Raw genomic sequence first — 12,262 nt, 5'->3', positions numbered from 1 at the left:
TCCTCTGTGTGCCTTTTTTGTTGAATAACATATAAAATCAATTACTGACTTATTCTACTGCCATTATCAAGTGATGCTCAGTTTTAATCTACAAAAAAATTAACCTGCAATATGCCCTTAAAGTATGCATTTTACAGGCAATGTTGGATTTTTGGGAGGGGAGGTTAAGGTGTAAAAACTCTTCCCAGCTTTAATCTTGAGAATAAAACAGTTCAAATGAGACACAAACACATGAACAGTTCAAAATTAATTCTTTTTAATACTGTTTGTTTTTTCTCAGCATTACTTTTCTGGAAACATGTACACAAAACAGTAGACAAACATTGAACAAAAAGAAAATGAGACATTTCTCCCAAATCAACAGGGAAGGTTCTGTAACAAGCATGTTGAAAATATTTCAAACATTTCCTGCTGCTCTCACTGTCTCAGGCAACTCAGAGTCTTCCAGTTGATATACTGAGCGAAAGCAGATATACGAGCATCTGTGTCTGTGTTTATATTGGAAAATGGACAAAATGAAGATTGTAGTGAAGCTAAAGAATGGAGAGTTGATTTTGGACAGGGTTGCAGTGCAAAGCAGGGACTCAGTTATAAGGCAGACAATGTACTGTAGGAGTAGAAGCCAAAAGTAAAAAAAAAAAAAAAAAAAACAAGCGGGCAGACACATGCACACACTCACTCACGCATGCTCTCTCTATCACACACCTGGAAAAACTAACTGATAAGTCCCAGTTATCCAAGATTAGCTGTTACATAAATGACCAACAAGTCTTTTTTGTTACTACAGTGGTAAGGTCAAATTTTATATTTCTTCATTCGCGGCTTGTGATGAAGTGTAATAAAATGCAATGTTTTGAGAGGCAAAACAAAGGTCCTTTTGTTCTTAAAATTCACACTGATGCGAAACGGCTCTGTAGGATTTAAACTGACACTACTGGATGCCAGCAAGGCATGTCTCTGTAAACCTATTTAACTCCTAGTCAGGATTCTTCCTCATAAAAGTAGTAATTTGAAAAAGAAACAGAAAAACCTGTAGCATTCTCAGACCTAGAAAAAAAAAAAAGACAACAAATACAAGAACGGTACTTGTAGCGTGTACAATTCACAGTCTGGTTGGCTGTAAACAAGCAGAACAGTCACCACACACTTAAGCCAATAATCCTTGTTGACCAAAACACACTGGATGGTTAGAATGGAGGCACGCAGAGCCAAGGAAAGGAAGCATTAAAAGCAACAGGGGAACACTGTCTAGACCATATCTCAGAGTTGACACGGTCAGCGGCAACGAGAAGAAACTACTGCCTAAAACTCTCACAGACACTCACTGCAAATTGCCTTCAAAGTCTTTGAAGTTGCTTTCAGTTCTCGGCACGCGTGTGCTGCTTTATAGGGGTGGATTCTAAGGCTGAATGCCTTTGAACACAAATTTGGGAGCTTATGAGGTCAAAAAAAGGTCTGTGGCTTTTCTTATGTGGCACTGGCAGACATGGCACAGAGAGAAAAGTGTCTGACACTTCGTGTTTACATTCACTTGGTGAGTTCATAAGATACATTATGATAAACCTTTTTGTAACCTGTATGAGATAAAAGAAACTGATTTTCATTTAGTGTTCCTAATCTAGAATATTAGCGCTGGTTCCAAGAACCTGAGTTAGTCTTATCTCCGGTACTAAATGCAAGTAGCTCTTGAGAGGTAAAGCTTTCTTCTCTATGCTGAAAGAAAATTAAAGAATCAATGGTGACTTAGTCAGGCTTTTTCAAAAAATTAATAGTACAAGCAAAACATATATCAATACTGAGTGGACATCAACAGCATTTAAACAATACAACAAAGGTACAAAAAACACAAGACAAAAAGAATATCATAAAGGAAGCAAGACAAAACAGCCTTCCCATCACGGCACAGAACAATGCAGGCAAAGTCCATTCTCAATGGCTCTTCATTCAGTCCATTTTTCTTTCACAGCAAATTTATCTTCCACTGAGCCAAAAGCTTTTGGATGTGTGGAGAGACATGGTGGACTGTTGACATTGAAGCATTCAAATCCACATGTGAGGAAACCTGGAGTTTTGTTTCAGATTAGCTAAAGTCAACAGCAAAGTATGAAGTTTAGACAGCTTTAATGGTCATCAACCTATCACTGGCTTTGAATAGTGTTTATTCGGTTTATTTCTGTGTTATTGCATTTCCTTACACAACCATCAGTCTTGTGGCATGCAAAGACTAGGACACTGGAAGGGAAAAGAAATACTTCTTTTCAGTGCAAGTTCTTCTACAATTCCCATGGAGCAGTTGGAGTTGGTCAGAAACACATTATGTACCAGGATGTCCAGGCACCGCACACCTGCGTCACTGTTTTCTTAAACCATCATCACTTCCTTCAATTCCATGTCCAGAGCACTCTGCTCTTTTCCCAATATTGTATCCCACAAATCCAGCAACAGGATTACAGCTCATTTGCAAAGTTTGTTGTTCTTTTTTCAATAGAGTTAAATAAAAATTAGCCATCAGTTACAGTTGCATCAATGCAAAAAGGCACTTGCTAGGCAGTTTGCTACTTAACCCATCTAGCTGATTGCACTTTTTCAGGGTTCATGATGATCAAACTTTGCTAGATGACTTAAAACTACACCATTAACTGTATCCCACAATGGGTAGCACATTTTCAATATGATGTAATCTCAAACTCTTCTTTTATATCTCTAAAATCATACACCAGTCTGTAGTGTTACCATTTGGACAACAAGGGATATAAGTGCCGCTTTACGTCACTGAAATTGGAATGAAATTAGATTTTCAAACACTATGTGAGCAATAGCAGGACCTCACAAGTCCAGATGGGCAAGCCCGGTCTCTAAAAAGTCTTTTCCAAGAGAGTTAACATAGCATCTCAGAAATATGATGGCTTTAGTGACGCTAGATTGTTATTTGATGGGCAGTGTCCTTGCATAAGTGGTACCTCATAGTCCAAGGCCCCATTTTGTAACAATGAGGAAGGGGCCTGAGGATTGTGACAGCGCTCTATCTCAGGCTGTTTTTGGGGAAGTGTACCATTTCCTCCATTCTCAAGTCCTGCTTTTATCCCCTCCAGTTCCATGGGCTCAGAGTCAGCTGGCCCCAGCTCCAGCTCGATTCCTGACTTTGCCTTTCTCCTTTTACGCAAACAGATGATCGTCCCAACCAACACAGCTAACCCAAGCACAAGGGCCAAAGCAGCTATGGCAGGGACAAGAGTATATGTTAGCTGGTTCTGTGACTCCACCCTTGGCTCAACTGATGTTAGTGGAACTCCATCAGTGTGAGCCTCAGTGCACCACCCTGTTTCTGCAGAGCTGTTGGACCTAGAGTTGGTTTTCTCACCCAGGGGACTGGCACAGACTGAGTAGGTGCAGTTGGGTCTTAATCCCCGCAAGGTGTACTCAGGGTATGTAGCTGGTACACTCAGGATAATTGGACGACGGTCAGGACCTGAGAGATTCCGATAAGTCAATCTAATGCCACGGATGTGTGGTCGTGTTTCGATGAAGCGGTGAAGGTCAAGAAGGATTGATGTTGAGGTCACCTGCCGTGAGCTGATGGCATCAAGCTCAGTGGGAACCACAGGGCTAATTACAGGACCCTCTGTTACTGAACGTTTTGGGGGCTCTGGAACCTCATCCACATTTTCACAGTAAAGGCCAGAGGTTCCTGAAGGACACAGGCAGCTGAGTTGACCCAGTGGGTCAAAATTACAGGTACCCCCATTGAGGCAGATGTTTGGTGGGCAGATGTGTGGCTCATATTCCCCACTAGTGGAACTTGGAGACACAGGAGGGTGAGGTGGGAGGGGGGAGCTGTTTGTTTTGGAAGAGGCAGTGTCTTTGCTGGGTGGGGGAGGAGGTGGAATAGCGTTAGTGTGGGTGGTTTCTGGAGATGTGGTGGGTATCGAGGGAACAGGGGTGCTTCCAACGGGGGAGCCAAACGGTACCGTTGTAGAAGGTGGACAGCCAAAATCTTTGTGCTCGAGTGATGACAGCTTCTTCCCAGCATTTACCAGAGGGAAATGGCACCGGGTTTCTTCAGGCCTCCCAAGATTTACATCCTTCTCTTTGAGCCAGACAGGGAACCAGGCTAAAGGACACAAGCAATTAAACGGATTCTCAGCAGCTGTAAGCTGAGTCAACCTGGAAAAGGTTTCGAAGAAACTCTGAGGAAATCCCTGGAGATTAAGTCCACTGAGATCCAGTTCTTGCAGTCCTGTAAGTTTCTGGAAGTCCTCAACTTTTAGCTCACCCAATGGGTTAGCAGCTAGGTTGAGCTTGATCAGCCCTTTAAGGGAATCCTGCTTCAAGGCTTGGGGTACCTCGGTCAACTGGTTTGTAGATATGTCGAGTTCATGGAGGTTTCCCAGGGAGGCTATAAGATCCTTATCAACAGAAGTAAGCCCAAGAGATGAAATCTTGAGGGCCTCCAAGTGGGGAGTCTGGAGATCTGAGGGTCCTAAAGTTGGGATATTGTTGTGGCCCAGGTCTAGAAGCAAAAGCCTTGGAAAACGGAGGGATGGTAGAGAGTTGAGCTGGTTTGATTGAAGCTTAAGTTCGAGTAGCATCTCTAGACCTTCAAAAGCTTCTGGGTGGATGCTCTGAATGCGGTTTGCATGGAGGTACAGCCGCTCCAGCTGAACCAACCCAGAAAAAGTGCCTTTGGAGATGTGGGTGATTTGGTTTGATGACAGGTCCAAGTTCTTCAGCTTTGCCAGCATCTCAAACACATCATCTGGAATCTCTGCCAGCTCATTCTGGCTCAGATCTAGCAACTCCAGTTCTCCAAGGTCTCTGAAATCATCTTGGGACAAAGTATTGATGCCATTCTGGAAGATGTAGAGATTTTGGGTGGTGGTAGGAACTCGGGGTACGGTGCTGGATCGACGATGAATGCAGAATATTGAATCCTGGACTGTGCAGGAACAGTCTGCTGGGCAGTCAGAGGATAACACCAGACCAGATGAGAATAACAGGAGCAGGAAGTAGGGCAGCATGATGACCTTAGGCCTTTGGCTCTGAAAGACAAGAGAAAGAGAGAGAATAGTAGTTGATCAATGTTGGGTTCTGCAGTGTTGAGTTCGTGGTAGCGTTATTAAAAAATGTGTTGGAGTTATGCAAGAAGTGTTTTCCTCAGTCTAAATCTTCAAGCTGAAAACTGAAAGCTGCATAAGTCGATGGCAGGAGAATTCTTCTTTCACCCTTCAAACACAAAGTAACAGACTTACATTGTACTACAGAGCAGTACAACAGAAGGAGTACACTTCATCCCAATCATCAAATCATACTTCCACAGTCAAATACATCCAAACAGTAACACTGAATACCCCATTACAGTAAAAGTCAATCATTTTTCCAACAAGTCCGTGCACAAGGGTTCAAGAAGAAAAACACTTGTCACATCTCGCTAAGGGTGACCCCTTCCTGATGTGTGAGTGACAGACCCATTCAGCCTCTTCCCTGTGTTTATGTCACAGTTCCTTGCCCATGAAACCAGCCCTGCTGCATCAAACAGCTCACACATACAAATACACTGGACATGCCGAGAGTGTACTCAAAACAAGCTCTAAAGCATATTTTAATATATGAGCACTGCATACAAGAAAGTCGGGGCAAGAGCAACTGCATAGGGATTTGAATGTGTGTACCAGCTAATTTATGTGAGAAGTACAATGAAGTGGGGTGACTTGTAAAAACAAGCCATCATATTTAAAAAAACAATGTGATAACTGGGATACTTTCTTTACCTTAATGAAGGAGCTCCCAATTGTAGACCACATCATGAAAAATATTGATGCCAGAGTCTCATGACACCTGCTGTATCTCAGAAGGTCAACATAGGTCACAGCCACAGTAGTAGCCGCTTTGATTGGCTCTTACCACACAATCCATGCAACAGGCTTTGAATTTTACTCAAAATCCACGCTTTGGTTGATTTGTTTGTGAAGCATGTTTTAAATGTCTTCTTTATTTTATAGGTAACAGGGGAGGTGATGATAGGAAAGGAAAAGGTGAATGGACAAAGTGAATTTCTCTCAAGCAGTTCTTTCTTGTTGTACACCACAGGTCACTGATCTTGAGAATTGCCAAAGTTTTTTTTTTCAATCACACCTAAGTTTATCTGTTGTAACTTGTTGCTACGTTGTCTGTGCCAAGACTTAATAATGGCGGGGTAACCATTCAGATGGAAAAAAAGGATTGTCTGACACAGAGACAATCACAGACAACTCTGAAATATAATTTCTGACTTTGTGGAGTCCATGCCAAATGGTATCGTGTTTTCACAGTACAGAGTTACAGAAACCAAAATGTCCTCTGTTTAAAATTAATTTTGCACTGGTCCGAAGATGTTTTGACACATTAAACTCAGAAAAAAACGAATGAATGGCCAAGAAAAAGGGGGTTCTTATTATCTCCCCAAGATTGTTCTTTGAGCGATTTTTGTTACCGACTCAATGCACAACATAAAAATGAAGCAAGCCGCAAGTAAAACTGCAGCTTGCCCCATATGCTGTGGTTCACATAAGCATCCTCAGTGTTGGATAAATTTGAGGTACACTGTGGTATACCTCAAGATGGTTTCAAAGTAAAGCTTGAACATATGGCTGCATTTCTTAATGGTGTGTATGAAATCTGATGATTTTAGAGGAATTTATTTTCTCTATTTCCAGTTATCAACCATTGGATCTGGAGTGACCATGGAGAGCGGCCAGATCACATCCCCTCAGTCAGTGAACAACTCTATGATGTTTACTGAAAGAGTTAAATGCATCCATTCTCAAAGACATAAAGCAGACATATATATTTTTGTGCACACTGTGATGCACACAAGGAAGCTATTACTCTGGCAGCATGCTTGACTGATGACAAACCTTCACTGCTGTGACACCATGACATACAGGATCTTTCTTTGTGTGCACTCATACTGTTTATAGAACTGAAACAAGTTCATAATGAGAGCTTCCTGACATTCCTTCAAGGGTGCTGCTGCTTGCTCAGTGAATAATTAGATGCGAGACAAAAAGGAATGAATGGAATATGAAGAAACAATGAATCATTGTCTTCAAGAGTCAGCAAAGAGGAGAGGAAAGACAAACTAATCCTGCAACTATGAAGGCTTCGCTTTTGATAGTTCTTACAGTGTGGTTTCATGTACAAAACACTTGTATGGACTTCCTAATCCTGTGTAAACACTGTGTATGTGGTCTTGTGGCTTTGGTGCTCCAACAAGCCTACTGTCAGGACTTGACAGTAACTCTGTTTGTTATATTTGATAAGGATTGTAACTTAAGTTTGCAAGCTCATTATTTTTTGCTGTGCAAGTGTGCTTTTTGGGCTTTTCTGAAAAACATTACTTTTACCCTTATATAAGCATTTTTATGATAAGTATCATATTTTGACACATTAACCATTGCATTGATTAATGAGTAAAGACAGCTAAAAAATAATCCAAGTTTATATCAACTGTGTGACTGACAGCCTATTAATTGAAGTCATGAACATAACAGCCAGGTGAACCAAAATGTTGCAGAGGAGGACAGAAAAGCATGCATACTTGCACTGAAACTGTGGCCAGACATACTTATGTATAGCTGGATCAAGAATCAAGAATATGCCACAGTATCAAAAAGCTGTTTTTTCCAAATCTTGACAATGCCTGGTTTACACTTTGGCATTAAATCAACAAATGCTGAAACCTGTGCTGTTGGTCTGTGTGGCCCTTTTGCAATGTAGACGCTTATGTTTTGCCCCCAATTGGCAATGAAAGGAAATGAAAGGACTTGGACTTCAAGCCCATGTGTTTCATGTACCTACAGCATTTCCTGAATCACTTAAAGTCTCCTATATGTTTTCTTTGTGTCTATTTCTGCATGATCAACAACAACATGTATAGTTCTTATTTAACATAATATGCTTGGAGTAGCTGTGGAAAAATGCAGAAAACTCTTCAGAGGATCTGACTATCAACGAGACCACAATGCCCACAAGAGTCGTGGTTACATCAGTGGAAGTAAATACTGCTCACGGCTGCATTGGCCACTTCAGCACAGGGCCATTGCAGAAGTCTAAACCAGAGTTAACTGAATACATTTTGCATTATTTATGATACATTTTCTAGGAGTCTTTTGAAGTGTTTCACTTAGTGTCTTAAGTCTTCAGCAATTTGGTTCAACCACAAACTAAAAAGTTCAAGTGTAAAAGCTTAAGACAAGCATTGAATTGCACTAGAGGGAAACTTAGCTTGGGGGCAAAATCTCAATTTATAAAAAAGAACTTGCGGGAAATCTTCTGTATCTGGGGCGTTGATCAAAGCTGCTTCAGGCACACCTCTTTTATTCTGAAATTGGCTCAGCTTTTAAAAGGAGTGACAGGTTAAGTGGTGGAGTAGGAAGGACAGGAAGAGATGACATGAAGAAAGAGAAGCATACAGCTTAATCTCTGCATGCCTACTTTTCCCTCCCTTTTTAAACATCTCGGCTCTTTGCTGTTGTTTGATACTGACCAGGTGCCCATGCCATAGATCCAAGAATCTGCCATGTACAGTTTCTTGCAGCATTACACAACAATTACAAAGCTTAGAGTTGGAGAACCAGTACTCTTTGCTCTTTCATAGACCCATAATTAAAAGTGACAGAGTCTACTTCTGCTAAGACTTCATGGCACACACTCGATCCTCTGCTATTTGTACGGATGCAGATAAGGGCGCCTGATGAAAGAGAAACAGTGCTGTCAGAATGACACGAAGCAGGTCAACACGCACCCAAGACCTGCAGACCTGCAGAGCCGCACAGCACGTAGCCATGAAAACACATCATACACACACACACATGCATACACACATTCCTGCACATGTTCACACCAGCCGACACACACACACACACACACACACACACACACACACACACACACACACACACACACACACACACACACACACACAGAGCCTTCAACACAGCTGGATTCTGTTACCCACAATCCACTGCAGCCATCCCTCACTGTGAGACAGAATGAAAGGCCCACATAAACTGTTGTCCTCCCCCATGATAAGAAAAAGGTAGAGTGAGAGAAAAAAGAGGGTGAGAGGTAAACTGAGAGGGTCAGGGGAGAAATCTGGTGTTTTAAGAGCTGGTAGCTTCATGGATAGAGCCTCCATTCAACCACAATCTGCAGTAAACAAAGACTGAATCCTTTCAGGTCTCAAAGTGCAGGACAAAAACCAGATAAAGCAGTCTCATTTATGTTCTTTCAGATCATGGTTGAAGGTGGTCTACCAAAAAACACAACTTATGCTCACCACTCACCTAAAACTGCAACTTCATCAGCGGCCTGACCTAACCTTTGAAACTTAAAATATATATATATATATATATATATATATATATATATATATATATATATATATATATATATATATATATATATATATATATATATATATATACATACATATATATATATATATATATATATATATATATATATATATATATATATATATATATATATATATATATATATATATATATATACATACATACAGTTGAAGTCAAATAATATTAAGCCACTTTATTCCAGGAATTGGCGTGTCTCTTCACTTTTCGTTACCCTGGCACTGTAGTTGTGCCTGATGACTGTCCTCAGTCAGGAGAGGACCATTCCCTTTGCGGTGAAGTGGTGTTGTTCACTGTTGTGAACATATATTGGCTTTCGAAACCCCAGAAATAAGAGAGTCCCACATTTTCAGCTATACCCCAAAGGGGAATAAATACTTTTATTCAATACAGTATTGAATATTCCCAGGAATACCTCTTAAAGGGAAAGGGCTGGAGAGAGATTTAGAGGTTCTGTCGCAGAGGTGAACTCACTGAGACAGGTGGTAAAATCTGGACTGAAGGTACAAAGAATCAGACAAAGGGATCGTAAACTGTGTCAGAGAGCTGGTCTACAGGGAGATGACTTCATACTTTGAGAGGAATGAGTTACAGGTACACACCCCACTCCTACAACCTAGAAACTCCTCAAAGTGAAAGATCCTGGTACATCACACAGCCTTAAACCTTTTAGCCTTAAAGCCCATTGTTAGTTTAGTATGAATACATTAAGATAAATGAATGTTTCTTGGGGATTTTTCTGCAAATGACTTAACAAGAATGTGTAAAGCACACAAACAATAACAGTGAATACACACCTAATTTTCTAATGTTGCTCTTCTAAGACTTATTTTGATGAGAAAAAAGCTACCTTTATTTCATCACTGTCTTTATTATGTCTCTTAAAAGTTGATAAAAGTTCAATCTCTGAATCCACTGCTTGATGTTCTGCTGATTTGACTGGTTTCAGTCTGAATCAGCTGTTTTCTGCCCATCTTCCAGGACTCTTGTCACTCTGTCTCTGCTGGCTCTCTATTTTTTGCTCTCTAGCATAAATAACTCTTTGGCTTGGCAGACAGAAACAGTTTGACAGAAACATAGTTGTTTTTTGTTCTCAGTTTGTAGAGGTCAGAGGTTATGGTCGTGGTCAGGGTCAAGGCAGGGTTCTGCTTTAAGAAATGTTTCAACAGTGTGTCAGCAGATATCTGAGTACGAATGGAAACGCTCTGAATTTGCTGGGAGCAGTCGGGGCTTTAGAAGCCAAAGAGGTATTAACCAATAATTTGTTGACAAAAATGCTGGACCTGCTTTATTTTCTGCTTCCTGGACATGAAACCTGTGGGAAAATAATTGAACAGCACAATGAGTTGAACAAATAGATATGAAATTTTATTTTAGCTGAATGTTCTTCAGAAATTTGCAGGTGTCCAGGAGATCAAAAAACGTTTTCTATAACTTGCTGAGTCTGCAAAGAGAGTGATTCTTACACCGTACAGTTTGTTTAGCTTCTGGTTTCAGCTAAAGCCAGTAAGAAAATTTGACAAAAGTGAAATTTGTACATAATAATTTTACAAAACTGGATCAGTGAAAATCAACTACTGAAACATCAACAGAATATTCAACAACCTCATTTGTTCCCATACATCCACCAGCAGCAGTTACACTGCTGATGTTATTAAACACAAAATAAGAGGAAAAATCAGTGACGCCGAGGTGTTCTGTTGTCTGACTAAAGTATGGAAGACATGCCAGCTATGCTGCTGCTATGATAAAAATGTAAAGTGACATTAAGGTGTGCTGTTGCTGCTTGTCAGACCTCTTCAGTTTCTTTTGGCAGCTTTGTTTCAAAGGGATAAAAGAGATCAATCTTTTGCCTGTTTGAATCTGCGTTCAACTCGAGGAGAGTTTGTGGGCAGAGGACATGGGGAAGACTCCACATTGAAGTGGATCCAGACGGAGCTGCAGTGGCAGGTCTCTGACATTAGAGTAGCGTGTCTTTGTGGTTGCTGTTGTTCTTCCTCTGAAACAAAACCAGTGAAACTCAAAGAAGTATTCACGGCTGTGCTTTACTTGCCAAGGCTGGTATTTGTGCCAGCTGACTCCCTTTATCTACAAAACCACAATGTTACAGAGGTGCCATCATGATTGAAAGAACACGGTTTTGTCAGTTTGATAGCAAAAGCGATACTATACATGGCTTTTAGGATGAGTGGTAACATGAAATCCCATTAATAGATGATGTTCAGTTCTCTCACACTTTTTCATGTTAATTTGTTGAGTTTTTCATGTCATAGATCCATATGCATTGATGACTTTTGTGATGTCCCCATTGAAACAGCTGAAATAAAGGAGTCTTCACCAAGGTGAATGTGTCTAAAAAAATACCTTCAACTAAAACACAGTTTTGTTAAAGCTCTACATTTTTCCACCAGGAGACACAGTGTGGGTATCCTGTAGGCCTCACAAATGTGTTTCATGTTAAGATCAGGAAACATTTTGCTCATGCTTTAAAACCTCTTACGTCTTTTATTGCTTCCTCTTAATGCTAATTACAGCTAGAAACTGTTAGCAGCCCTTTGCAGCAAAACTTAAGACTTATTTGCATGGCCTGCATGGACACTGTTGTGTTTGCAGATGTAAAACAGAAGTTAAGAATCACACAAGGTCCTGATCATCAAAATGTGAGCCTTCAGCACAAATTTGTACAAGCCAAACTCCACAAAAAATTAAAACTGGGTGTAGAAATTCTTTAAAAGATCAAAAATGACCATAGTTCTAGCATCTGACCATTTTCAGGGGGAAATATTTGTTTGGTGACTGTCCATATGAAACCAATGCATACTGAGGTACTTGTGATGATTTTTTAGCTA

General features: G+C 40.6%; 1 protein-coding gene across 1 annotated transcript in view; it reads right to left on the bottom strand.

Annotated features, from left to right (window-relative positions):
- Window positions 1-281: 281 nt before the first annotated feature.
- Window positions 282-12,262, bottom strand: part of LOC141787160 (vasorin-like) — a 31,336-nt gene continuing 19,355 nt past the window's right edge. Inside the window, exon 2 of the mRNA XM_074665441.1 lies at window positions 282-5,039. Within this exon, the coding sequence (XP_074521542.1) occupies window positions 2,892-5,018 (2,127 nt within the window). The 5' untranslated portion in view covers window positions 5,019-5,039 and the 3' untranslated portion in view covers window positions 282-2,891. The remainder of the gene's footprint in view (window positions 5,040-12,262) is intronic.

This window comes from Halichoeres trimaculatus, unplaced genomic scaffold, assembly GCF_033239565.1.
Source record: "Halichoeres trimaculatus isolate MK-OKI-2021-1 unplaced genomic scaffold, fHalTri1.1 fHalTri1_scaffold_2, whole genome shotgun sequence".
Classification (NCBI taxonomy): Eukaryota; Metazoa; Chordata; class Actinopteri; order Labriformes; family Labridae; genus Halichoeres; species Halichoeres trimaculatus.
The sequence above is the reverse complement of the archived record's forward strand: the minus strand, read 5'-3'. Positions and strand labels throughout refer to the sequence as shown.